This window comes from Curcuma longa, chromosome 8, assembly GCF_044706935.1.
Source record: "Curcuma longa cultivar G26 ecotype Majalengka, Jawa Barat chromosome 8, ITB_CL_G26_1.1, whole genome shotgun sequence".
In the NCBI taxonomy this organism is placed as follows: Eukaryota; Viridiplantae; Streptophyta; class Magnoliopsida; order Zingiberales; family Zingiberaceae; genus Curcuma; species Curcuma longa.
The window spans coordinates 7417401-7442592 of record NC_133868.1 but is presented as its reverse complement, the minus strand read 5'-3'; the positions used below and the strand labels follow the sequence as shown (position 1 = coordinate 7442592).

The 25192-nt window shown below is 36.1% G+C and overlaps 3 protein-coding genes and 1 pseudogene across 3 annotated transcripts; 1 reads left to right on the top strand and 3 right to left on the bottom strand.

The window, feature by feature from the left end:
• The first annotated feature begins 254 nt into the window (after nucleotides 1-254).
• Nucleotides 255-10898, top strand: LOC141834197 (pentatricopeptide repeat-containing protein At1g10910, chloroplastic). The gene is given in 12 exon segments (XM_074721651.1): nucleotides 255-318; nucleotides 321-552; nucleotides 1869-1953; nucleotides 2633-2896; nucleotides 3018-3320; nucleotides 4663-4767; nucleotides 5273-5372; nucleotides 7275-7594; nucleotides 8808-8984; nucleotides 9063-9191; nucleotides 9979-10216; nucleotides 10528-10898. Coding segments are annotated over 11 exon segments (2004 nt in total). The 3' UTR covers nucleotides 10204-10216; nucleotides 10528-10898.
• Nucleotides 10899-11393: 495 nt separating this feature from the next.
• On the bottom strand, nucleotides 11394-15516 carry LOC141833604 (uncharacterized). Its single transcript, XM_074721083.1, has 10 exons — nucleotides 15382-15516; nucleotides 15156-15236; nucleotides 14640-14689; nucleotides 14113-14190; nucleotides 12928-12985; nucleotides 12796-12845; nucleotides 12548-12656; nucleotides 12408-12469; nucleotides 11890-11936; nucleotides 11394-11635 (listed from the first exon to the last, which is right to left on the bottom strand). The coding sequence occupies exons 1-9, from the start codon at nucleotides 15463-15465 to the stop codon at nucleotides 11900-11902; spliced, it is 609 nt and encodes a 202-aa protein (XP_074577184.1). The 5' UTR covers nucleotides 15466-15516; the 3' UTR covers nucleotides 11394-11635; nucleotides 11890-11899.
• An 809-nt stretch (nucleotides 15517-16325) lies between these two features.
• Nucleotides 16326-18457, bottom strand: LOC141833955 (uncharacterized). The gene is made up of 6 exons (XM_074721444.1): nucleotides 18403-18457; nucleotides 17764-17854; nucleotides 17523-17680; nucleotides 17355-17446; nucleotides 16877-16923; nucleotides 16326-16401 (listed from the first exon to the last, which is right to left on the bottom strand). The coding sequence occupies exons 1-6, from the start codon at nucleotides 18455-18457 to the stop codon at nucleotides 16326-16328; spliced, it is 519 nt and encodes a 172-aa protein (XP_074577545.1).
• A 2375-nt stretch (nucleotides 18458-20832) lies between these two features.
• On the bottom strand, nucleotides 20833-23132 carry LOC141833377 (transcription factor MTB1-like; annotated as a pseudogene).
• Nucleotides 23133-25192: the final 2060 nt, after the last annotated feature.

Genomic DNA, 25192 nt, shown 5'->3' with positions numbered 1-25192 from the left:
TCGTCTCACATAAAGGTCGGTGTATATGTACATTTCCAGAAGTTTAGGGGCGTTTCGAAAAAATTGCAAGCCGGGTACTTATGTCAACGCCAGCCAGATCATTAGTTTAATGATTAAAAGATGTTTAATTTGGGTTACAAATTGGGCCTTATGGCCCAGTGGACGATGGCCCGCCAGCCCAATGAACTCAGAGGCCATTAACGATGATAAGGCATCAAGTTACGAAGACACACTGACAGATTGCTTCACCGCCGATGGAGGTGTCCGCGGCGTACCTCTCCGCCACCACCTCCGCTTCCCTTCCGCTTCTATCCCTCCATTTCTTTCCTTCTTCGGGGCAAGAAAGAGCCGGGAGCGTGGCCGTACGTTGCCTGCTTTATCGGTTACCGTACAGGAAACACAAGTCCCAACCACTGCTTCTGCCACCACTACTTCCTCAACTTCGAATTCCCGGCGTCCTCTCTCTGTTAGACCCCGTTTCGACTCTCCCGCAAGACGATCGGCAATTGACGAGGTCAAATCTTGTTCCGACCCGGTTTCTGCCCTCTCCAGGTGTTTTTTCGTCCCTTTTTTGCACTTTGTGTTTCCGTGAGAATTGTGTTTTTATATTGGTCTACATGAAGAATTTTAAATGCTAGAGTTAGATTTAGCGTCAAAAGATACGTGTAGTGAATTTTTATGGCTAGAGCTACGGAGTGGCTAGTGAATTTTTTCGGGGCGGTATTTAATTATTATTATTATTATTTGGATAAGTGTTATTATGCTAATCATTAACTTTGGCCTTCATTTATTTATTTTTGTTCACATTAGTCATCTTCATGATAAATCTTCATGGTGTATCTTCTTTGCAACTAATATTTTGTTAATTATTGGTTGAAAAGTGTTAATTAGAACAATTCTTAATCTAAATTGTGAAGAAAATTTTTATAAATAAATTATTATGTAGAATGTACACTAAATATAAGTTGTATTGGTTGAAAATCTTAATTTTAATTATCATATTCCTATAGGTTGTATTGGTTTTCCACAATGCCAACTTTGATATGCTTTACGTCTTTGATCTGGTGTTTTGGGCTTTCTTCTTTGAGTTGTACCTGGAACATATGTATTGGTGATCATCATTTGCATAGGAAGCCAACTTACCACTTTCATGAACTAAAAAAAAGAGGGATTAAATATATGAAATGTAAGTTCCTTGATGCTAAAACACACTTAAGATATTGTTAAATGGAGGGATTTTAGGTAATTGTTCAGCAGTAAGAAAGAGTAAAGAGATTGCATACAAAGTAAGTCTGGAATGTAAATTGAGTTCTTAAAAGAGAGGTTTCTTTTGTGCTTGGCATGTGTTCCTTTTACTTAAATGGGAAATTTCATAGTGATTGATTATGTTATATGGTCTGGAGTGTTGGCAGTTAAGAAATAATCCATTAGCAACCATGAAAAGATATTATGATTTATAGTGGGGAACAATGAAAAGGGCAGTATTTTCATTTTTCCTAAATGAGAATGCTTTATGAGATTTTTGTTACAACAACAACAACCAAGCCTTATCCCACTAGGATGTTTTTGTTAACTACTTCATAATATTTAGTATTTGTTCTGAGGTAATCCTTGCTATTGCAAATCAAAAAAGGAGTTTATGAGTCTGTTGTCTTAAAGCAGGAATTCTTCTGTACTTTCTCAAACTTCTTTTTCTGTTTCAATTTCTAATTCTTATTCTCATTGTCAAGTTCATAAGCTAATTAAGTCTTCCACATAGAAGAATACTTTTTAGAATGTTTAAACTGATATGTGTGCTTGAATCTCTAATTTTTGTCAATAATGATTTCCGACTGTTGTAGACCTTATGGCATATTCATTCTATGCAGGGTTGAGGGGGTACTGCAAGTTCAAGACTACAATATCATATTACGCTATTTTGGAGAGTCAAGGAGATGGAGTGAAATTTCTCAGGTGAGCCAAAAAAATTAAATCAGTTGTCAAATTCTGTTTGTTACGGCATACAATTAGTCATTGCCAATTTGCCATGCATGTATCTTTACATATTTTTTAGCATTGTCATGGGAAGAACTTATGCCAATATATATATATATATATATATATATATATATATATATATATATATATATATATATATATATATATATGCTGGGAATATGATAGCTTATGAGTTCACATTCAGCAACCATACAATTTTTTGTTCCAGAAGCCCAAGGAATAGTTATACCTTCTGTCATGTCCAAGGAACATAGAACTTGGGAGATACACTTTGTTTTGGTCCAGTCAAAATAGAGCTTGGCAATTGTCCCACTGGAAAAAAGGGCTAGAGAGGCAAATATGACAATAAAGTGCTTTTTTTTTTCAAATGTAATAAGTCATCATTTAACTCCGATGTTATGGCTTATTTCTAGCTTTGAGGGTAACTTGGTTATTCTATGGACTATTTTTTTTTCTTGTTTATGGTTCACGCTGTCTAGTTTTTTTTGCTAAACAGTCTGCATTGGATTGACTAATGCTATTCCTTTACATACTGTCAAAAATCATGTATTTCATTTGGTGAAGAAGCTCTTGGACAATCTTTTATTCATCAATGTTCAGCTAAAATGGGGTCACTTGGATACAAATTTTGCAGATTTTTGACTGGATGCAGAACTGTGGGAAGATTAACTTTGCTTCATATAGCAGCTTTTTCAAATATATGGGTTTAAGTCGTAACCCTAACAAAGCACTAGAGATATATTATGGTATCCCAGATAAATCAATGAAAGTTAATGTCTCTGTTTGTAACTCCATTCTTGGTTGTGTGATGGCTAATGGAAGGTTTGATAGCAGTCTGAAATTGTTTGAGCTAATGAAAGATGATGGTCTATCACCAGATTTGGTTACTTATAGTACGGTACAGTTTATCAAAATTCAATTGTTTATCTATGCTGGCACTTGTTTAGTGCTTTATTATTGTCTGCCTGTGAATTGATGGGTTATGGCAATATTCTTTTTATGTTTTGTCTGTTCTTTAGCTGTTATCAGGTTGCATTAAAGCAAAGAATGGTTACTCAAAGGCAACACAACTGGTCAAGGAGCTTCAGAATAAAGGTTTAAGCATGGATAGTGTCACTTATGGCACTCTTCTAGCTATTTGTGCTTCAAACAATTTATGCAATGAAGCCGAGATGTATTTTTCACAGATGAAAAATGAAGGTCATTCTCCTAATGTCTTCCACTATAGCTCTTTGCTAAATGCATACTCAGGGGAAGGGAAATATTTGAAGGCCGAGAAGCTAGTGAATGAAATGAAAGCTTCCGGATTAGTACCTAATAAGGTTCATTTCAATCGTTTTCTATATGTTTCATGATCTTCTGTCTTGTGTTTATGATCTGTATTTCACATTGCTCTCATGGAAATTTTGATCTCCTCATTCATCATCAGAAGTTATTTTCAATGATCACTGATAAAAAAATGTTGCTTTCGCAGTTTTCTTATGCTTCATCTATCACACATGCTTCCTTTATCTGAATCTCTGTTATAGTTGATTATAACTTTCCAGGCTAAAGATGAATTGAGGTTGGTTCAGCTAATCCTCTTTCTGAAGTTAAAAGCTGAGAAGATTAAGGAGTTTATATTTGAACATATTTGCAACTTTCTTGATTCTCATATTATTCTTTCAACTCATGTGATATCCTGTCAAAAGCCCAATCTTGGATATCTAGTACCGTAAGAATACCTCCATCCCAAAGCTATATAAAGTTTGCTTCATTTGTTTAGACTGTCCCAACAACCTTTTCCTTTGGCCATCTTGTATGCTTGTGTGTACATATGCATTCTATCTATTTTATTTAAACATGCTTCATTTGTTTAGACTGTCCCAAAAACCTCTTTCTTTGACCATTTGTATGTTTATGTGCATATATTATTATACATATTCATTCCATCTATTTCCAATACTTTTGCTAAAGCCTTAGAGGGAGCCCAACTGAACTCAAAGAGCTTGAAAAGATCAAACAAAAATGCCAATGAACCTAGGTGGGAAAACCAGTTGATTAGTATGTGCTTAAGAAGCATCACGTAGGAATATGGAACTAAAGGTGGAGTTGCTACTGTCCATCCATTCCTTTTTACCTCCCTTAACATGCATGTTAAAAACTTTTCAGGTAGACCTTTCATCTTTTGCTTTCATTTCCATGTGTATGTATAGATGAATTTTAACACTATTGATCCTTACCGGTTCTTGTTATTTCTTATGAGCACCATATTTATGAACTTTGACATAGTAGTCTAACCATAATTCTGATTGTGTTCTATATTATAGTTATGCATGGATCCTCTTCCTGTTGTACATACTTGAGTAATAGTTAGTATTGTTAATTCATTAATGTTCCTTGCTAACACATGAGATTTGTCATTATTATTTTGTGTCTTATATGTGATCTATGATTATCTGACTAACGTTTTGAAAGTTGTTTAGGTTTGTTGATTGTTGGAATTTTAATTGGTCTTGCTTGCAAGAATTAACAGTCAACCATAAAAAAATCCCTTTAGCAATTTCTTTAACCTAGGCCTGATTCTTTATCTGAATTTGTGATGCTAACTTGAACATAATTAATGTCATCCAAGATTCATGAACTATCAATTTTCTCCTAAGTTTGACCAAGGTAATTTTGCAGGTCACCTTGACTACTTTACTGAAAGTATATGCTAGGGGTCATCTTTTTGAGAAATCTCAGGAACTCTTGTCAGAGCTAGAGACTCTGGGATATGCTGAGGATGAGGTAATTATTAGTACAGTGGTTTCCAGTATCACAGATTATCTGAAATTTTTGATTTCTTTCTCTCTCTATTATTTTACTGCTTACCATAAGACAAGTGAATCAATTAGAGTTACAGTTACTGTAAAGGGAAACAAAAGAAAACTCTATTCATTGTAAATACAAGTGATATCGCTTTATCTTAAGTACTGCGCTAGGACTATCTCCATGTAGTTCATGTAGTAGACCTCAAATAGTTTGGCTTGTTGTTATATGTTGTATTACTTTATGAATGCCAAAGTTATCCTGTTATCTATTAGGTGCATATATCATAGTAAGTCTACGAAACTACTACAATATTTAAGTTTACTACTTACAAGTTACATGGACTGATGCAAGCAGGGATGATTTAATATCAGCAAAACCACTAAAAGTTGCCTTTTCATATGCTTAATAAGTTGCTGTCTGTATTGTTTTTAATTTATTTAATTTCTTGTATTTGACCTAAGGAATGCAATTATACTTGTAGATGCCATATTGCATAATCATGGATCATCTTGCAAAGGCAGGACATATACTGGAGGCAAAGAAAATATTTGCCCAGATGAAGGAAAAAGATGTAAAATCTGGTAAGCTAACTTGATTAGAAGAACATATTTGAAAGGGATTATTAGCTGCTAGTCATGTGGTGCATTTTTTTCTTGTCAACTCGCCTGTTATTTGTGATAGTGGCACATTACTACATCTTTGAGCCAAAGTTAAAACTAATATGTAATTTTTAGTCTGTTAACAGGTGTTAAGCCAGTGTGTAAGTATTCAAATATTGGTAATATAGTAGAAATGTTAACAGGTGGAGTTGTTAAAAAATATGTGCATAAATATAATATAGTAGAGATGAGATACGACTATGGATGTGGAATTACTAGAAAAAAATATTATTATCCAGGAAAAAATAAATGTTGTTCCAATATATGATAAAATGAGAGAATATGTTAAGATGGAATGAAGTATGAACTTGTTCAAAGATGACTAATATATTTTATAGGTAGATGAGGTGAATTGATTTGAATGGAAGGAATGAGGTAGAGGAAGATCAAAGCAAAGTTCAGTTAATATACTAAAAATAATAATTAAATTGATTTGAATATTACTAGTGATTTAGCCTGCTATGGAGTTCAATAGCGTGATAAAATCCATGATGATGATGATGTTAATGATGATTATGCATTCTTATACACTTTAAAAAACACCCGCAATGTTTATACTTTAATTAACTGGAGCCTTTATGTTGTTGACAAAGCTTAAATAGTTCTCTAAACCAGTCCTTCAAAGGTTCATGGCAACTATATGCAGGTACAATTCCCTCTAAGATCAATTAGAGCTCTTAAGTCTGTGTTTTACTGCTAGTTGATGGACTATCCTCAGTTACTTCTCTATGCTCTAAATCCTATCCAAGTTAACAGCCGTGCTGCTTTATGACTGCTAGAATTGTTTTGGGACACTATAATTTGCATTGCCAAGTTAGCAATCCCTTTTAGGACAGTTCTATCCTCCCTTCTCAAGTAATGTTTGTGCAGTATATAAACAAGTAACTCGACCACATCAGTAAACTAATAGCTTAAGTCAACAGTAAAGGAGCTCTCTTCTTGAGTTTCTGACTAATTTCTTTACTTAGTAATATTCCAGTGCCTTTCTTTTGTTGATCTTGACCATGAGGTGTATTCCCCGTTCGGGGGTGTAGCGATAAGGTTAAACCTCTCCAGCAGTATCATTATAAGAATTCAAACCCTGACCTTTGACTGAAAGTCATTCGCTTACCGCTGGACCATGCCAACTGTTGGTGTATTTTAGTAACTCTTTTTCAAAGCTATGTTGTGTCTAGAGTTTCCTAGAAGACAAAAATCTCTAGATAAAGAGCCGTTCTTTATACATTCTAGGATTCTTTGTAGTTAGCCCCCATGGGTTGGCTTAGTTGGTTTCTGCATGGGAGCTGCCACAATAAGGTCTAGAGGTCGTTTCCTAATGGGTGCGGAATGTCCTACTGGTTGTCTTACCCCCTCATGCAGTGGACCACCGGGCCAAGGCGAAGTCCCCCGTAATTTACCTCCCTTCTAGATCGCTTGGCGCAGTACGGGAGGAGTCCCCAGGGTGAGGGTATCACCTTTTGCCACAATAGGATTCTTTGTAGTTACTAATTGGTGCTAGATCTTCGATCTGCTTGTCCAATCTCTGATTTGAAGTAGCAAGAGACAACTTCTAAACAGGCGATCTTTACTTTTACAATGAATTTGATTTTTGTAATGTTGCAATGCAACAGTACTCTACATTAGTTTCCCTTATCAAACATCCACTTTTCTTTCAGAATTCTGAATTCTGTGCAATTAGCTCTTATATAAATATTCTTATCAGCCACTATAAACTCGTTGGCAGTAACGTCATTCTTTTGTAGCAGTTGAATTACCTGCTTTGTGCTTCCACAACAAAAACCAATCATCCATGACATTACAAATTCAGTTAATTATTTTTTGCAGACGGGTATTCATACAGCATTATGATTTCAGCATTATGTCGTGATGGTTCATTGAATGAGGCAAAAGAACTTGCTAAGGATTTTGAAAAAAAGTTTGATAAATACGACCTGGTTATTCTTAATAACCTGTTAAGAGCTTACTGCAATGCTGGTGATATGGAAAGTGTAATGCAACTGCTAAAAAAGATGGATGAGTTGTCGATAAACCCAGATTGGAATACCTTTCATATCCTGATTAAGTATTTTTGTAGAGAGAAATTGTATCACCTTGCATTCAAAACTATTGAGGACATGAGTGGCAAAGGCCATCAACTGAACGAGGTGAGTTATGGTTAGTAGGTTTGTCTTTTTCTGGTGACACATTGAATTTTTTTTCATGGTCTCTTTTCTATCTTCTATTACTTGTGGAACTAACATATCATATCAGTTTACTTTAAAGATAATGAAGCTTATGTGGATATGAATGTTTTGATCATGTAAAAAGAATTAAGTGGTAATAGATATCGCAGATGACTTAGTTGTGTTTGCTGCAAAGTTGTGGCATTCAAGTGGACTTGAAATTGAGATTGATAGAAAATAATGGCTTTTGAAGACATTGTTTTCTCAACTTCTATCTGGTGAAATTTTTAGGAGGTAATAACATTCACAAGATACTAATTTTATGAGGGCATCTACTAATTTTCATTGGTAATAACAAACATTGAGGCCTATCTATTTATAGGTATTCTAGCAATTGCAATAAAAATGAAGTTCTCAGCTGTTCGCCCTTGGTAATGGGTATGGCCACATGATTTTACTTAAGCTATTCTGCATTTGTACAAAGAGTACGATGACTATTGATACATTAGTGGCTTAACAAAGTCACAGACATTGAGTTCCAGTATTTATTTAAATTGCTTGAACATTTTTTCCAATAACTGGGTAAGTTTTGCATAAAGAGATAATGCAATCTCAAGTTCATTGATTAGGGAAATAGTTAATGTTGCTTTTTGAGTGTATTAATACTCCCTCTTGAAGGAATCTTCAAAGACCACTTTTTATACTTTAGGAAAAAGCTTTGTTTTAATTTAGCAGAATGGGCATGTAATTGTTGAGAATGTTATGTTAAGAGTTAAGACTTCACATTGACTATGGATAAAGAACTAATATGTCTCATAATGTTACTTTATCTAAAAGCTCTCGCCCTTCACACTCAAAAGCTTCTTAAATGTGTTGTAATATTCAAACTTATCCATATCCGTATAATATGAAGTATGATAACTGGGAATAAAGTCCATATTTCTATTTCTACTATTTCAAGTACTAGACCCGATGCTTGAGGATTGCCTTTTTAAAAATTCAAGGAACATCTTATTAATAATCTATACTCTGCAATGAAACCTGATGTTAAAATGATTGATTTTTACCATAGCATGTACAATTTATCCTGTGTGCAATGTACAACTTGATAGATATGTCATCCTGCTTTTCAAAATTCATACTATCTATGTTTTTCCATGGAAACTAGTATATTCTCTCTAATTACTTCTTGTAGGAACTATGTTCTTCTGTAATTTTACAACTTGGACAATCAGGCTTTCCTTCGGAGGCATTTTCTATTTATAATATGTTGAGGTACAGCAAGAGAACATTATGCAAGTCACTTCATCAGAGGATGCTCAGCATCTTGGTAAGAGCAGGTCTCCTGAAAGATGCTTATGTAGTAATGAAGGTATGGGTGATTTTGCTCACTGGAAGACATATTCTGGTTGATCTCATCTTAAATAAGTTCTTGTTTCTGATTGGATAGGATAATAGCCAATCTTTATCTGCAAAATCCTTGGAGAAGTTTGCTATGTCGTTTGTGAAATCAGGTAATATAAATTTGATAAACGATGTTCTAAAGGCACTTCATCGATCAGGCTTCCAAATTGGCTCGGTATGTTTCTTCATTAAGATTCCATTTTTTTCACTTTCAAATGTGCTCTTGGTGTTCTTTGACTTTCATCCATTCTAATCTGAGATCCTTTTGTCAGAATATTCCCGATCGATTATCTCAATTGTTTGTACTTCTTTTTCTAAGTGATAAGGAAGGGGATTTTATATTAATAGCATAAAATATTTACAGAGTAGACTGAAATCAAGTGATGTATCAAGGGTAACACACATAGGTGAATCAGGTGTTGTCTTGTTTACATAACCAACTTGTAATTTTGATTCTTCGTATAACCAGATGGGTTTATCACATTGCATGTTTTCTAAATCAAGAATACTGAATTTGCATGTTCTAATTTTTAATTGTTGAGTTTTGTTATACTACCAATGCAATAAACCTGGTTGCATCAGTCATCTCCTGGCACATGAGAAGAGAGGAAGGAAAGCGGAAAGTGAGGAAATTTAGTGGATAACAAAAAATAAACCAAGTCTAACTGTGCCAACATAAGCAGTTCCAATTTGAAAAGGTTAAATGAAATAAAATACTTTGATAAATTTGAACATGGTCCAAAGATCCAGAAATGTCATGAACCTTTGATCTGATTTTTTTCACATCAGTCATGAGTATTTCCAAACAGTTTAAACTACTGCTTGAGTTACTGGAGTTGCTGATGCTGATTCTCCTTTTTGATAACAAGACAGACAGATAATATACTTTTTGATTAGCTTATTAGAAAATGTAGCAAACCTTTAACCTCTAGTAAAATTAATTACTCTGATTCTTTGTTCAGGATGTATTCAGCACAACAGTTTCACGTTATATAGCAACACCTGCAAAGAAGGATCTGCTTTTGCATTTGCTAAAATGGATGCCAGTCCATGGCTACTGTGTAGACTCTTCATCAAGAAATCTACTTCTCAAAAATGCTCATCTGTTTGGTAATAAGCAGATCATAGCAGAAATTTTATCCAAGCAACACGGGATGTCCAGGAAGAACAAGACAAACAAAACATGAATGAGTAATGGAGGTAAGTTAGACTTATTGATTGTATTTTATGTCCTATTCATCTTTCATATGAATGCTCTTCAAGGGACTTATTGCTATTGGTCTTTCCAATACCCAGTAATATCTTTTATCTTGTTCGTCATGCACATACTGTCGACAATCAAAGTCTTCCTATTATATTAACTTGATAATCTTATAGGCAGGTTTGGAGGCTTTCAACAATATATTCAAATGTTCAATTCTTGATGGCTGTACGTTCGACAGACCATTATATTTTGATTATTTACAATCTTCGATGGCTTGTCTTGTTGATGAATACTCTGCTATTGGTAGGTTTTCTAATCACACGGAAGTGTTATCACCGCGTTCCAGGAGGATGACAAACAGCTCAGCTCAGATATACCTCAATGACATGCACGTCATGAGTATTTCTTAACACCGGTTTTTGATCAATTGGGGTGGTTCAGTTTCGGCAGATTCTGTATTCTAGCTGGTCCGCCCAATACATGGCAGTAGTGAAGCACAATGTTGATACAAGAATTGTAGATTGATTCCTTTCACCAGCCTTGATTTTCCAACATCGGACTATTATCCACTATCTACCGTATGTAAACAGCTAAATATTGGATTGTTGTTCGCCCGAAAAACATTACAAGGAGCGTATCAAATTGATCCTACTTTTCTAGAAGGTAGGCATTCCTGTAGCCGCTGCTGATTGCTACTTTTAGCAAGTTATTGCTTTGGTCGGCCAATGTGTAAAGGTGCGTATGCGTAAGCTCCCAAAATATAGTTGAGTTAATTACTGTAAAATAAATTTATTGACAAAAATCAAATTAAATTTATTAATAAAGATAAATTTGATAAAATTAAAATAATATTTTTTTAATAATAATCAATTATAATTTTTTAATTTATTTTTTCATAAATAATTATAAAATTAATAATAAGACCATTAAGAAAATAAATTTTATTTTTTATTACAATAAAAAATATAAAAATAATAATTTATTTTTAAATTAATTTAGTAAACACATCCAACGTGATCCAAAAAGTAAACGATTAACTAGTCTAATATATTATAAAAATCTCTATGATTATATATGCGTATCAAAATAGATATTGGTCTGAACTTTTTTATTTTGTAAAATTAAGGCATTTATTGTATGAATTTTTTTCCTTTTTATTTCACAACATGCATTACGAACTTAAAGCGAAAGCAAAATACTGTCCTCCCCCAACCATACTACAAAAGATCACGATAAATTTTGCTCAAACAAGTTTAGCATTTAGCGGCTCCTCAGAAAGTCAAATGAACATAAAAGTTTCGTTCGATCTAACAATGCCCAGCCGGACACAACCAGAAAGAGATGGAAAGCACAAGCAACATCCTTCTACACCCATTCTGCCTTCATTTGCTACAAAAGATTTACTGCACCAGGAACTGCAGCGCATAAACCCGTCAGAGAATTATATGTGATTATTTTTCCTTTAGTTACATTGCGAGCAAAAAACTATTAAAGCCTCCACCTAAAACATGTTGCCGCAATAAAATCTATTGAAAAAACAATCTAACCAGACAACAATAAGAGGAAGAAAAATAACTACTTGGAATTGGCCGAAAGATGCAACCGAACAATTGTTAGAAAAAAAATAAAAGCTGACTAAGCATCTTCGAATGTTGAAGCGATATTTTACCTGTTAGATTTTACTCCACGCGTGATAGAGTACCAGAAGCATCCGTCCTGCAAACCAAACGGGTAATTTACCATGGACCAAATTGACTGCAGTGACATGTTAAACTGTGTTTGATACTAGCTTCCACTTTGATTTTCCAAGCAAGTTATATCTCAACTAGAATCCAATTACAATATTTGGCAAAGGTAGACTATTCATAAATATAGTGATTCTCACAAGTGTTCAAGTGTTCTATACAAAACGAAAGGCTTTCAAGAGTAACAAATAGCCAACTTTTTGATATATGTGTGTGTAAATGCATGTGTGTATGTGTGTGCGTGTCTATTCATTAACTATGGATCATTTTTTTAAAAAAGGATAAATTTCAAGAGGTAAAATGAAATTTTCCCAATTTTTTTTGAAGGATGTATTTGACATGTACTGGAGCATTAAGCAGCTCCTATGCAAGGGATTAAAAACAAAAAATAACACAATAGGGATACAAGAATGCTTATTGGACAAAATAGTGATAGGCTTACTTGTGTTCAGATGGATTGGGCATAACTTCATAGACGATTGTTGCTACAACATCTCTTCTCAGCTGGAAAAAAAAAAGATCCAACATGAGAGATAATAAATTAGCTTAATTTGCCTTAATGAACCCCTAGTAACTTAATACCTGGGTAGATTCACCTTTAAGTCCAATGTAATATATTTGAGTAGTTTCTCCACCGAAATTATCAGGAAAATGTAGAGTCAGATTTGCAACACTCTGAAACCTTGAGTATCTGATCAATTCATTGACACCATATTTAACCAGAGAAGTCTCAATTATCATATTCTCTGAGATCTTTTTAAGTCCAATATTATGTAGGATCGCACAGGCACCTAGACCATAAACCTCGACGAGATGAAAAAGATCATTACCTTGTTTGATACTCCAAAATCCCTTGCAGATTCTCTGTTAGGTCCCATTCCTTAAACAGAATAAATGTGCAGTGCTCTTAGGTAGTGCTCTTAATGGAGAAATAATTTAACTAAAGCTACCAATCTACTTACCTGAACAGGCTGCATATTTTGAGCATCAGAGAAGTCAATGCTCTCACGATTAATGAATCTGTTAGAAGATTGAGAATTTCAGCAAGGTTACGTATAGTCTTCATCAGAGATGTGAAAGAGCTGGAATATCTCACATCATAATCCATAGGTGAATAGTAGCAGAAATTTCAATGAAAACAAAGATAAACAAATATCAGGATGCTTGCTGAGACACAATCTCATGGATAGAATTGAATCCTTGATCGTGTACCACATGTGATATTGTTGTCCATTCTGGGGAAAAAAAATACTGCTGGACTAGTGATATTGAACAATCCAATCTAAAGATCAATTTTTATCAAACTAATACTAGGAACATGTACCTTATTGCTTTGGGGAAAACAATTTTTTCCCTAAGAATTTACCAATAATACAGATGTCAATGTTACTCATGTTATCTACATTTTTTAAGCAAAGCTTTCCACATGGATGGGTGTTTATTGACAATTAGATTAGGCATAGTAGAAGTTCGAACTATAATCTATTGCTGTACAAGAGAAGGCCAATTTGGCAAGTATGCCTGCTGTATCATCTTTTTATTCTGTTATGTCTTGTTAATTTCTTAACCGTTGTAACACTTAGCAGGGCCAGCAAACATTACCTCTGAACCTAAAGTATGCTTTCTTTATTTTCTTTTAGCAGGTTTTGAATAATATGATTGTTGTTTGTCATCTATGAAATGATTTTTATATGATAGTTTTTTACCATTTTTATTGTTAGGTAAAGGCAGGAGATAGATAGGGTTTATGTTATGATACTGTTTCATTTCGTTATGTTGTACGATATCACGACACATTTTGTTCGAAAAGGTAGAAGTTAAACCTAAACTTGAGGGTGTAGTGTATTTGAGAAATGCCTACGCTGGGGAGGAGGATATCTAGTTGAAGGGAAACTCTAGCCTATTCCATCAAAAATTGGAAGAGTAGATCTCATGTGTTTGTTACATCTTTAAATAATATTATTTTTAACTGCAAACTTAAACTAGTTATCGTATGTCAAAAAAGGACTAGTTATCAAATACCAAAAAAAAGGAGGGTGGATTATTAGAGAATCTTGGTTCGTTGATAGTGATTAAATTTATCATTATGTTTTGACAATATGTTTACAAGAAAACATGACAAAAGTTCCATTTGGCAGTATACATACGCTCTCATTTTCGAAGGACTTTTTCCTCCAGAACCACCAACAATAGAGATACTCTTGATCTTCACATCTGAGGTAAACCTGCATTACCAAAAGTCATAATGAGGGAACAAGATCTTAGTCACAAGTCCATTTCCTAAATGTTTGCAAAGAAAAAGAGTCAATTCGACAGGATTCTAGTATTGTGTAAATTTCCCGTGTCCATAGAGAAAAATAGATGGTATGGGAAATTTGACGACCAGAGGCTACTAAATGAAGTAGTTGGTGAAATTTGGTAAACATAGCATATTCTCTGAGTTTAACTTATCGCGATAGCATGTAAATAAATCTCAAACATTGTTGTTAAAAAAAATGGTATCGTTTTAAGAAATGGTATTCTAATTTTATCACGTGCAGGGATCTAAAACTTGTAAATCAAGTAAGATAAAGATCAAATCCAACAAGAGATTAACATACAGCAAACTAAAAACTACATGCAGCAATATATCAAGTTCCAAGAGACAGATTTCAAGAGTAGTGTGGTTACTTACGGTATGAAAACAAGCAATTCAGGATCACCATCAATGCTTTCAAGGAGGCCCTGTTGTATGAATAAATTAAAATGAGATAAGTGTCACTCATTGTCATTAGAAATGGTAAATACCCGTGTACATTCTCATAATGAAATAATTAGAAAACATGTGATTTCCACAGTTCACTACAATTTTGATATCTTCGAGTTAGAGTTACATTTCATAATTCAGAAATCTCAACATTATTTCCTTTTCCTTTTTTTTTCCTTATTCTTCTTCAATGTGATTCATGATCCCATTTTAAACCATTCATTCTATTCAGTGGAATGAATAATTTGTTGAGTGGTTGCAACGTGACAGTGAGAAGACTCAAAATGTCCAAGAAACTAACCAAGTTAAACACCAAAAAGGTTTTCATTTTTTTCCTTCGTGCGAAGCGATGTGGCGAGGACAAAAGAACTTTAGCAAAAGACCAATCTACAATTTGCATCAGCAGATTTAAAACATAGACCATTATAGAAACGCAATGCTAACCTCGGAAGTATCTAATCGACGATCCCAGGATTTGAAAACCGATTTGACACTTCCAATCACCGATTCGTTCAACGCTGACACCTGAGCAATTGTGCAAGCCATAACAAACAGAGCGTTATCAAAATAATAGTAAACTGGAAACCAAACCAGGCGATGAGGGAGACAAGAAAACCCTAACATGCGAAAGCGAAAAAAAAAAAAAGATAGAAAGAAAGGTCCGGCGTACCCTGTCCAAATCGATGTGCTCGTGCAGAGACCAATGCGCGGCGCAGCTATGATCCGCACAGTCGTGATCGTGCAAGCAAGACATCGCAGACTTGATCCCTTTCCTCTCTTCCCTCGGTGTCCCCCCTCCGGTTCTTTCTCGAGTTTTCGCGATTAATTTGATCGTTGCCCGAAAGATAAAGAAGAGAGAAGCGTGCTGTGGCCCTGTTGCACACGTGTCAACCACTGACTCTTCTTGACCCGGTTTATGCAGCAGAGGATTTTTATTTATTTTATTTTTTCTTTCAAATGATAAAATATTTATTGTATTCATAATATATATATTTCTACATGCCTTTATTAGTCTTACTTTCTCTAAGTATTTAAATTTTGTTTTAAAATAATTTTAGATAGATATCTTAGTCTTTTTATTTTTTACATTTTTATTATATTAATCTTTTGTATGTCTTGTTTCATAAAATTCCAACTCTTTGAACCATGATCATACGGTATTCAAAAAAATATTATTTACACACATTCCATTCTACAAAGAACCAAACATCTGTGTGAGATAATCTCCACCAACCTCAAATTGAAAACAAATTGAAAGGAAGTTATTTGCTCAACCATAACAAGAAACTGGACACAAATTGAGATAAAAGAAGTCATGAGCCAGATAAAAAACTAAATAAACAAATGTTAACACCAGTAGAACAAAATGTAAATGAATGATGCATTTTATTTGTTTGCAAGCCAATTGGTAATCAGATTTACAGTTTACTTTACTCCCCAGACGACTATGGCTCTCATGAATCTCTTTCGGAAATTATCAAGAATGCCTATTTTACAAGAACTAGCTAAGTCACTACTTAGAACATTAAGCACTCCATCGATGTGTAATAAGACAGATTAGGCAGCCTCACATGTTTCAGATGATGTTTTGTGAAGAAAATGCTGGACTTTGACTCAGACACATCCTTGATCAATCATCGCATGAGCAATGTTTAGAAATGCACATATGTTTCCGCCATGAACTAATGCTCTGAAAAGAAAAGAGGAGATCATCATCATATTAAGAGTGAGGCCAAACTTTGAACTGATACCAAGAAATCCCCAGTAAAAGAATTCCACAAATAATCAAATACTCTTGTGATTCGTCTATCATTGCTTTACCTGTGCCAATGTGACTAGGCCATACAGTGATGATTATCTAAGTGGAGTGTCACAAGGAACTGAAAGGTCCAATTCCTTTCAGTAATCTATGTTCTAATAAGAGGAGGATAAGGGAAAAAGAAAGGAAGAGTGTTGGGAAGGGAAAGGGGGAAGGGATAGAAGGGGGGGAAGGAAACAAGAGGTTTCTTTTGTTTCATCTATTTGAAGGAGAGGAAAGAAGGGAAAATGAGAGAAAGTGGCAAAAGTAAATCTTTGATTTTGTCATAAGATATGTTTCATTAAGTGTAATAGTAGTTTGTAGGTTTAAGTGAATAGGCCCACAATTGTAGATGGTGTGCAATTACATCTTACAGGCAATGAGCACAGAAGATGGATCACCAAAAGCATAGCACTGGTTATAGTTATATCTCATAATCACATAGTTTAATGTTAATCCACATCTCAGAACTGTGATATCACAGATAATTAGGCTATTGACAAAGAAACCCAAGTCAAACACATAAATGATTACATTAAACACACCAATGAAAGTCATTTTTTAGATGATCTTAAGAACTAAGTCATTTAAAATCATCAAAAAACATCATTCTTTCTGTTTCCTAGACTCAAACCAACAATTGTTTCAATGGTGTAATTGTAGAAAAACGTGCTTTAGGAACAACCAAGGAAATAACCTCTGTAATTGCATGGACATAGTAAGTTCAACAAAAAAGGTGACACCGTCAACATCTAAGATGCATATATTTAATAAACATCCTTGCATAAGCAACAAAACTGGATAAGTCAGCAGAAATCAAAGATGTGAATGAAAGAATGCAATACCCCTCCAGCACTAGCAGCCTTTGCTGGAGCAACCAGTACTTTAGCTTTTCTTAGAATATCAATTGCTTGAGGGGTACAGGGCATATTTGAACCTTCTTTTTAAAATGAAGAATGTATAATGATAGCAGAGAACAAATGGGTTACACTATAGTTCCACAGGTTGCACACCTTCTACAAGTACACGACATCCAGAATTTACCAAGGCAATGGCATCAGGGTGATCTATTTTGTTTTGAGAAGCACAAGGGAAGGCAATATCACTGCGTTCACTCCAAGGTTTTGCATCTTCAAAGTATTTTGCCCTTGGATTTGATTTCAAATACTCTCTGTTAACAACAATAAATCAGCATACTTATGGGAGAATGACATAAAATTATTAATAATTGAGTATTGGATTCAAAAGCAAGACCTCAAACTTTTTTGTTGAAGCTTAATGTCTCGAATGAGAGATATTTTCATATAATCAAATCCATCTTCATCCAGTAAATAGCCCTTGGAATCTGCTATTTAATAAAATTGCTAAAAAAAAACTAACACAAGGTAAAAAGTTCCAAACAAAAATCTCTCATGGGAATATATGAATAGATAACCTAATGTCAACATATACATGACAAAATTTGGAAAATTATCAAGCGTCGCAAAAATAACCTCTAACATGGAGGACAAACCAATTCATAACAGACAAAATGAACACAAACTTTCAGAACTCCTAATGCAGCAGTTGCCAAAGTTATCAATGACTCCAGCTACTTTAAAAGCTTTTGAATTCTACTATAGTGAAAATTGAACATCAAAATTTGAGGCTTTCAGCATCTGTTTGTCTAACTTTATAAACTATGTAAGCAACAATTTATTTAAAAATATGAAAGAAATATAAAAATTGCGGTAAATTAAACTGATGGCTCCATTGCCTACATGGTAACTAAGATAACTCATTTTCTAAAACCAATAATATGAGAGGGTAAAATCTGTTAAGTCAAAGCAAACAATATAGTACAAGCTCAAGAGCTATATTTTCCTTAAGATTCAAACAAAATTTGAAGGATACCTGAAACAGTAATTGGGATAGCACCACAACTATCAAGCTTCTCCAGAACATGCATTGCTATCTTCCCAGGACCACTAATTGCACATCTGATGAGAAAACTCAGATATTTACTAAAAGTTCAAAGTAGAGAATTACAAAAATGCTATTTGGCTACTCAAAAGATGATATCTTCACAGGAAGAGTATCAGGGTATACATATTGTTTTAACTTAAAATGAAGAGCACTCACAGAATAAAGGATTCCTTTTCCATCAACTATAAATCTAGTGCAGGCCTCAGGCATAAGGTTATATCACAGATAGGGTTCTATAACCTATTTACTATTAACTCCTCTTCATTCTCTCAGCCAGACCTACAAGCTACACCATGTGGCTTTTCTAATTGTCTGCAAAACCATAACCTGATTAGTGTGGTTATAGGATTTACATCCTTTGCTTCTAATAATAATGTTTCAAGTTGACAGCACTAAACAGAAAGTTCAAAGTGAAGTAGCACAAAGTTTAAGAAAATATAAAAAAATGGTCATAAGCATACTAGTTTTTTTTTTAAAAAAAAACTTTGAAGAGTTAGTGTACTTGTTCTTGAATTTGAATTTTTTGTATTATAATATTTATTTTCATTTGAGTCTTTGTGAAATAGTCATAAGCATACTTTTTTTTTTTCAATTTGAAAAAAAAAACTTTGAAGAGTTAGTGTACAATTAAGCCTTTGTGAAACAGTCATGTCGACTTAGTGTTATAGTTTTTCAAAGCAAAATTTTTCCGAGTCTAGCTAGCAATTCAACTAATTTTTACACGAATGAATGGTACCTTTGATCTAATTACCAAATCTAACTGAATTGGAACTGGATCTGGTTTTCCATATGATAATTTGATCCTTTGAAACGAAATGAATATTATATTCACCATTCCTATATTTAATTTGCAAAATAATTTTCAGAAGATCAAAATATTCAAATAAATTTTAAACTAAATGCAAGAATGATTATTCTGCCGAAAAGAATAGAATACAAATTCCTGCAAGTTAAACGTGCTATAATGGTATCATTGATTAATAGCATATATATATAATGTTAGGTCAGAAAATTTCAAAGTATCTAACGGAGAGAGCCCATAAGAGGACAAAACTAGTACAAAGGGTGGTTATGCCTTTCATAGTCTTCGGATCAGAACAAGTTTAAATATAATTAATTTTGATCACGAATCATATTTTTATTTTAGTAAGAATCAAAAGGATGTCTTTGATTTAAAGATAATTAATTTTGATCATTAATCATATTTTTTTAGCAAAAAATAAAAGGATGTCTTTTTCTTTTGTTATTTATTATTATTAGTATAAAAGATATATTTTATAAAAATAGTATCTCACCCGAAGATCTTTATACCTGTTGGGTTAAATTTTTTTATGTGAAAGTAATTTAATAACTCTCATCCAAAATCACTATTTACCCGCTCATATTATACTATTTTTATCCTCTTTTTTTTCTTGAATTACAATTCTCTTTAAATAGTCATCCTCCCATCATTTCTCTTCTGTCCCCGTTTAAAGGGATAAAGTTAAGGATAATACTCGTGGTCTTAAATATATATATATAATATTTAATTTTCTTGTTCCGGTATAAAATTGAAATGACATAGAGACTTTTTATGGTTTAAGCGAATGATTTATTTATTGAGCCAATGAAATGATTAAGCTTCCAATGGGTATCAAAACATGGAGTTGGGCATTATTTTGATAATAATATTTGAAAAAAAGGAATAATTTTTGGTGATAAAGATAATAAGGATGCCCTTTTAATTTTTAGAATGTATTGTATTTTTTCAGGGTCAACAATTTGAATTTCGTGATTATAAGTTTATAAACACATGGAAAATATGGGCTGCCAGTGGATCGACAGCAATGATGAGGCACCGAAATTGAAGAAGAAAACGAGTGCGGCTGAATTCTTGTCTCCCTCATGCCTCACGAATCAATCGATATTAAAAGAGAGAGCATTCAATTGGGACGAGTACCACTACTATTGCATGGTGTAAAGTCGCCTAAAATGGTGTCACTTGTCAACAAGAAACAAAGCCACAATTCAAGTGCATCCTTATCTAGCCACGAAAGTAAGCTAAGCGGGGAAAATTTTCCAATAAAACCAGAGGAAACATGCAGACTCTTTCTAAAGAATCTATAGTTTGGTAGCAGAAGTTACCATAACATTGTATAATAAGCAAGAACATGTTGCAGGCGTGAAAGTTAGACAATAGGTTTTGACAAGTGGGAGTCGAAGACATTTAGTATTTGAATCAAATTTAAGTTGAGCACGTTTTGCATGAGATGACTACTATTGCTCGAGAAGACTTCACAGATTGGAACAGGTAGGCAAATGTCTATAATCTGGGGAAGCGTTTCCCTCGTGGCTGAGTAGAAGGCTCAGCCAGGATCATCACTCCCTATCCGATCGAGTGGAAAATATCAAGGAACATATACGATCAAAATTAATTTACAAATACAATGCCGTCTCATGGAACTCTAGGAAAATGGCGAGTGGCGTCACAAATCACAATCAAGTTGTGAATTATGCATAGTTAAATGATGGTATTAGCTATATTGACATAGACTAATTCGTTTCTCACAGACTAGTAACTACGTCTTCGCTATGCAATGTATCAACGCCAGAGTTTGAATGTCATGTAGCACTCGACTCATGAGTTAGAGCAGCCATTAACTTCTCCTTGGTAAGTTGCTCAGTTCCAGGCGACTTCACCACGAACGTGTGAAGGACGTTGTCAACGGAAGCAGAAACCATGGAGTCCACCACATTGATCTGTGAATCCTTGAATGCTTGAATGACCTTGGAAACAGGGTGCCTCTCCAGAGGACAACTAACTTGGACAATTACCTCATCCTGAGCCGATTGGATATCGACCTCAGGCCAATGAGCCTGTTGTTTGTAGTCCACGAATGATGGATCACCCCACATCTCCCTCTCTGCCTCCATCTCCTTGAGTTTCCTCTGGAGCTCAGTGATGTAAGATATGGCATCCCCGAGAAGGGAGGCCTTGTCCATCTTCGAGATGTTGGGCACCACAGCTCTCAGGGCGTAAAACTTCTGGTTAAGTTTCTCCCTTCTCTGGCGTTCAGCTTCCACATGGTTCAGCGGTTCTTCCCTGCCGTTTGCCGGCTTACGACCCCTCTTTCTTGGTCTGCGCTCTTCCATTGAGCCTGCCTTGTCTTCTTTAGACGGAAGCTCGACGTCCGAGAGTTCAGAGTCAGCTGCCCGGGCACGGTCGGTCAACAGGCTAGTAGAAGGAGCATTTGCCAACCCGCCTGTGCCGAAATCAATTTGGCTCGACTGCAGCAGCGGGCGTGAATGCAATTGCTGGTGCTGCTTTTGAATCAGATGCGTCTGTTGGAGTTGGTTGAACCGCGGGTCATCACCGATGCCTACGTCAATTTGTCGAACAGATGGTGATCCATCGCAGAATTTCTGCTGAAGAGAGTTCATGGAGTCGCTTTGATTCCATTGAAACACAGTAGCACCGTCGTCGAAATGGTAGTTCTTTGGATGACGATCGCCGTGCTCTGCTGTTATACCAATTGGAACCTGATCCCTCTTCGGTTCCTTTCGTTGAAGTGAGACCGGCTAATGTTCAAATCCTTCCCAAAGATCTTCGGGAACTCGGCGACCTGGTTGCCTGTACCAGCGCACGAGGCAAAAGCTGGATCAGCGTTTTCGTCTGTCTTTTCCCCGATCATGGTAGTCGCCTTCACGTAGCCCTGACCGAAGATGGATCTGATCATCCGTAGCGCCTCGTAACTCTCTGACAACGCATTCATCGATCCCAATTCGAGAACGCCCGCATCACACGGCACGAAGACGATGGTGCGGAACCCCGCCGACCACGCAAGATACGCGCGCACGCAGTAATTGGAGCATCCGGGCGACCTCAATTCTGCCTCAGATATCCATATGTGCTTCTCCGAAGCAAGCGCCCTTCCTGGAGCATCCTTCCCTTTGGGGAACGAGAAGTACATGGACGCAAGGAAGTAAATCTCCGCACCCGTGATACGGTTAAGCCGGAGCGCGTAGTTCTCATCGTCCGACCCCCCGGATAGCGCGTGGAGCCGCTCGAGCACCCGCTTCCGCATCTTCTGGTGCGCTCCATGGAGGAGATGTCCTCGGAGGCCATCGCTCTCCTCCTCGGAATCCCCAACCTCACGGCAGTGGCCGTAGCCCCAGCCCAGGACGAGGTCCCCGGTCCCCGACCGCGAGATCTGCCAAAAGATGGCGTAAGACCAAGCGGAGCCGTGGTCCTCCACGACGTCCTGGAGCTTGTTCTGGAGGTCGTCATCGCCGCCGCCAATAGCAGTGAGATGGCCGTCGGGGGAGGCGGCGTGCTGGGCGTTCAGGTAGTCGAAGGCCTGAGGGCCGAGCACCGCCACCGCCATTTGCCGGTCTTCTTCAGTCCAAAACGCGCCCATCGCCTCCCGGATCCTGATGCGAGTCCAACGTCGACGGATTCACAGATCCGGATGTTTCACCTCCACCATTTGCTTCACTGATGGCGAATTTAAATCAAATCGGAGGCGAAGAGGAGTTATCGAGCGGATAATCAAGGGATATGGAGAAAGAGGAAGGACTGGGGAGGAACGGAAACCTTACCGTCTTGTGAAGGGAAGAAGGAAGGAAGAGGGAGACGGAGGAGGCAAGTCACCAATGGCGGAGTAGTTAATGTATCGATGGCGAAACGTGCTTGTGATGGAAAGGACCCTCACCCTTAAATCTAAACGTGGAGCAAGCGGCTCGGGCAGAGCCGAGCCGTGCCGAACGCAGCTGAGCCCATATGAGCCTAGCCTAGCCGAGCCGAGCGCCGAGCCGAGCCGAGCCGATGATTAGCTGAAAGGGGATGAGGATCATGGAGGTTGAAAGTGGCCGCATAGACTGGCACATGGCATGGGTCCGTGCAAGGTGCAAGTACAGAGACGGGCACATGTCTGTTTTTTTTTTTTTTCAAACCTTAAGAAAACAAAAGTTTATTATTTCGTTTCATAATCAGGGCAGAATTTTTCATATTAAATTCTATGTCGAATAAAAGTGTCAACTCGAGGGATCAATTCGGATGAAATAAAATATTATTAAAAAATCGAATTCAGATCCCATTTGAACCTGAATTCAATTCAAAATACTAAATCTGAATCGTATAATTCGATAATTCTAAATATTTGAATAATCTAAAAATACTTTTTTATTTTATTTTTTCAATAACTTTTATTTTTTATAATAATATTTTATTATTGTCATAATAATATTATACAAAATATCTTAATTTTTAAAATAAATTTAATTTGATCTTTATAATAATATTTTATCATTATCATAAGATTTTCATGGAGCCAATTTATCACCTCTATAATTAATTCGATCGTAAAAATTTAATATAAGATTAGTAAAAATAAATATGAAATATCTATACAAGATGAAGTTCAATGTCGAGTGAATACTTGAAAAGAAAATTCTCAGCGGATTAAGAGTATCTATAATTTTAACTTTTGATAAAATTGACTTAGATGGTGATTTAACTTTAAAGTTGGGCGAAATTAATTCTAATTTGAATTATCAATAAATATAATTGTTCCCGTCAAAATCGGCTTCTGGATGCGCGGCCTCTCCTCAGCACCAAACCGGAACGAGGATGGATGCTGAAGCAGCTGAGGGGTCGAGTGAGCCTACAACCACATAGCAATCGTGAGAAGGAAGGCCGGGGTGCCCAGCGTAACCACTCCGATACTTAAATCAGCTTACGAGAAGGAATGAAGTGCAACAAGAACAAAGAAGAAGGTTGAGAAAGTTTGAGAATGCATACCGTCCCTTCTAAAGAAACCAACCTTATATACGGGTGATACTTGCCGTACTGTAGCATGGGTGAGGCAAGGGCATGATTACCGGTATGGAGGATGCATGTCAGAAGGTATGGGCCATTTCCGATGCATGTCTTATCGCCGTCATGCAAGTGCGTACATTGATCAGGGTGCCATCATACCGAGTAGAGGGGGTGTCAGAGGGATGTCACCCGTACCGTATGGCGAAGGAGTGGTATGAGGTGGAGGAGGACAACGGGGGAAGGACACAGAAGGACTCTCAGGATTAAGCCGAGGTGGAGTAATGGAGCACTGGCGGGAGTGAAATCGGAGGGGGTCGACTCGGCTCGGGCGGGAGAGTTTGTCTTAGGGATTCGGGCCTCCTTTCGATTCGGCTTGGCTGTCCTAGTCAGGGTGCCGTCGAGAATTCGGCTCAGGTGTGGGCTAAAGGCTGATTCAATTTAGATCGAAGGGCCTACTTCTAGAATTCGACTTGAGGCCCGTTTCGAGGACTCGGGCCTGCATGGAGGCGAGACCCCACCCGACTTTGTGGATTCGGCGCGGGTGTGTGCGGACGTTGGACTCGGATCGGGCCCTAGTGGTCCTCTGACTCGATTCGATGACCCTGCGAGGGTAATCCGGGATCCGTTCTATGCGACCATAACAATAATATTTACATCATTAGTTAATTAACTACTAAACAAGATGCAATCAAATTAAATTGTGTTTGTCAAATAACTCAAAAGCTATAATAAGTTAGGTCATTGAATGATAGATATATCAATAGAAAGAGCTAATAGTCAACTAAATATAAATGTGGTCATCTCAGTCACAAGGTTTGTTAACTATAGTAAATTGATAGTTATGCAATTGACTGAAAAATAATAAACAATTATTTAAAAAAAGAGCAAACAATAGAGGATTTAAATAATATTCTTAAACAA

What these genes read in the sequence shown, in the direction of transcription:
- LOC141833604 (XM_074721083.1), bottom strand. Translation starts at nt 15,465, where the DNA reads ATGTCTTGCTTGCACGATCACGACTGTGCGGATCATAGCTGCGCCGCG. An exon ending in TTAAAGGTGAATCTACCCAG is followed by an intron (nt 12,470 to 12,547) that starts GTATTAAGTTAC and finishes TTTTTTTTCCAG; the next exon opens with CTGAGAAGAGATGTTGTAGC. An exon ending in CCCAATCCATCTGAACACAA is followed by an intron (nt 11,937 to 12,407) that starts GTAAGCCTATCA and finishes TTTGGTTTGCAG; the next exon opens with GACGGATGCTTCTGGTACTC.
- LOC141833955 (XM_074721444.1), bottom strand. Translation starts at nt 18,457, where the DNA reads ATGCATGTTCTGGAGAAGCTTGATAGTTGTGGTGCTATCCCAATTACT. An exon ending in TATCCCAATTACTGTTTCAG is followed by an intron (nt 17,855 to 18,402) that starts GTATCCTTCAAA and finishes ATTAAATAGCAG; the next exon opens with ATTCCAAGGGCTATTTACTG. An exon ending in AGGCTGCTAGTGCTGGAGGG is followed by an intron (nt 16,924 to 17,354) that starts GTATTGCATTCT and finishes AACTATAACCAG; the next exon opens with TGCTATGCTTTTGGTGATCC.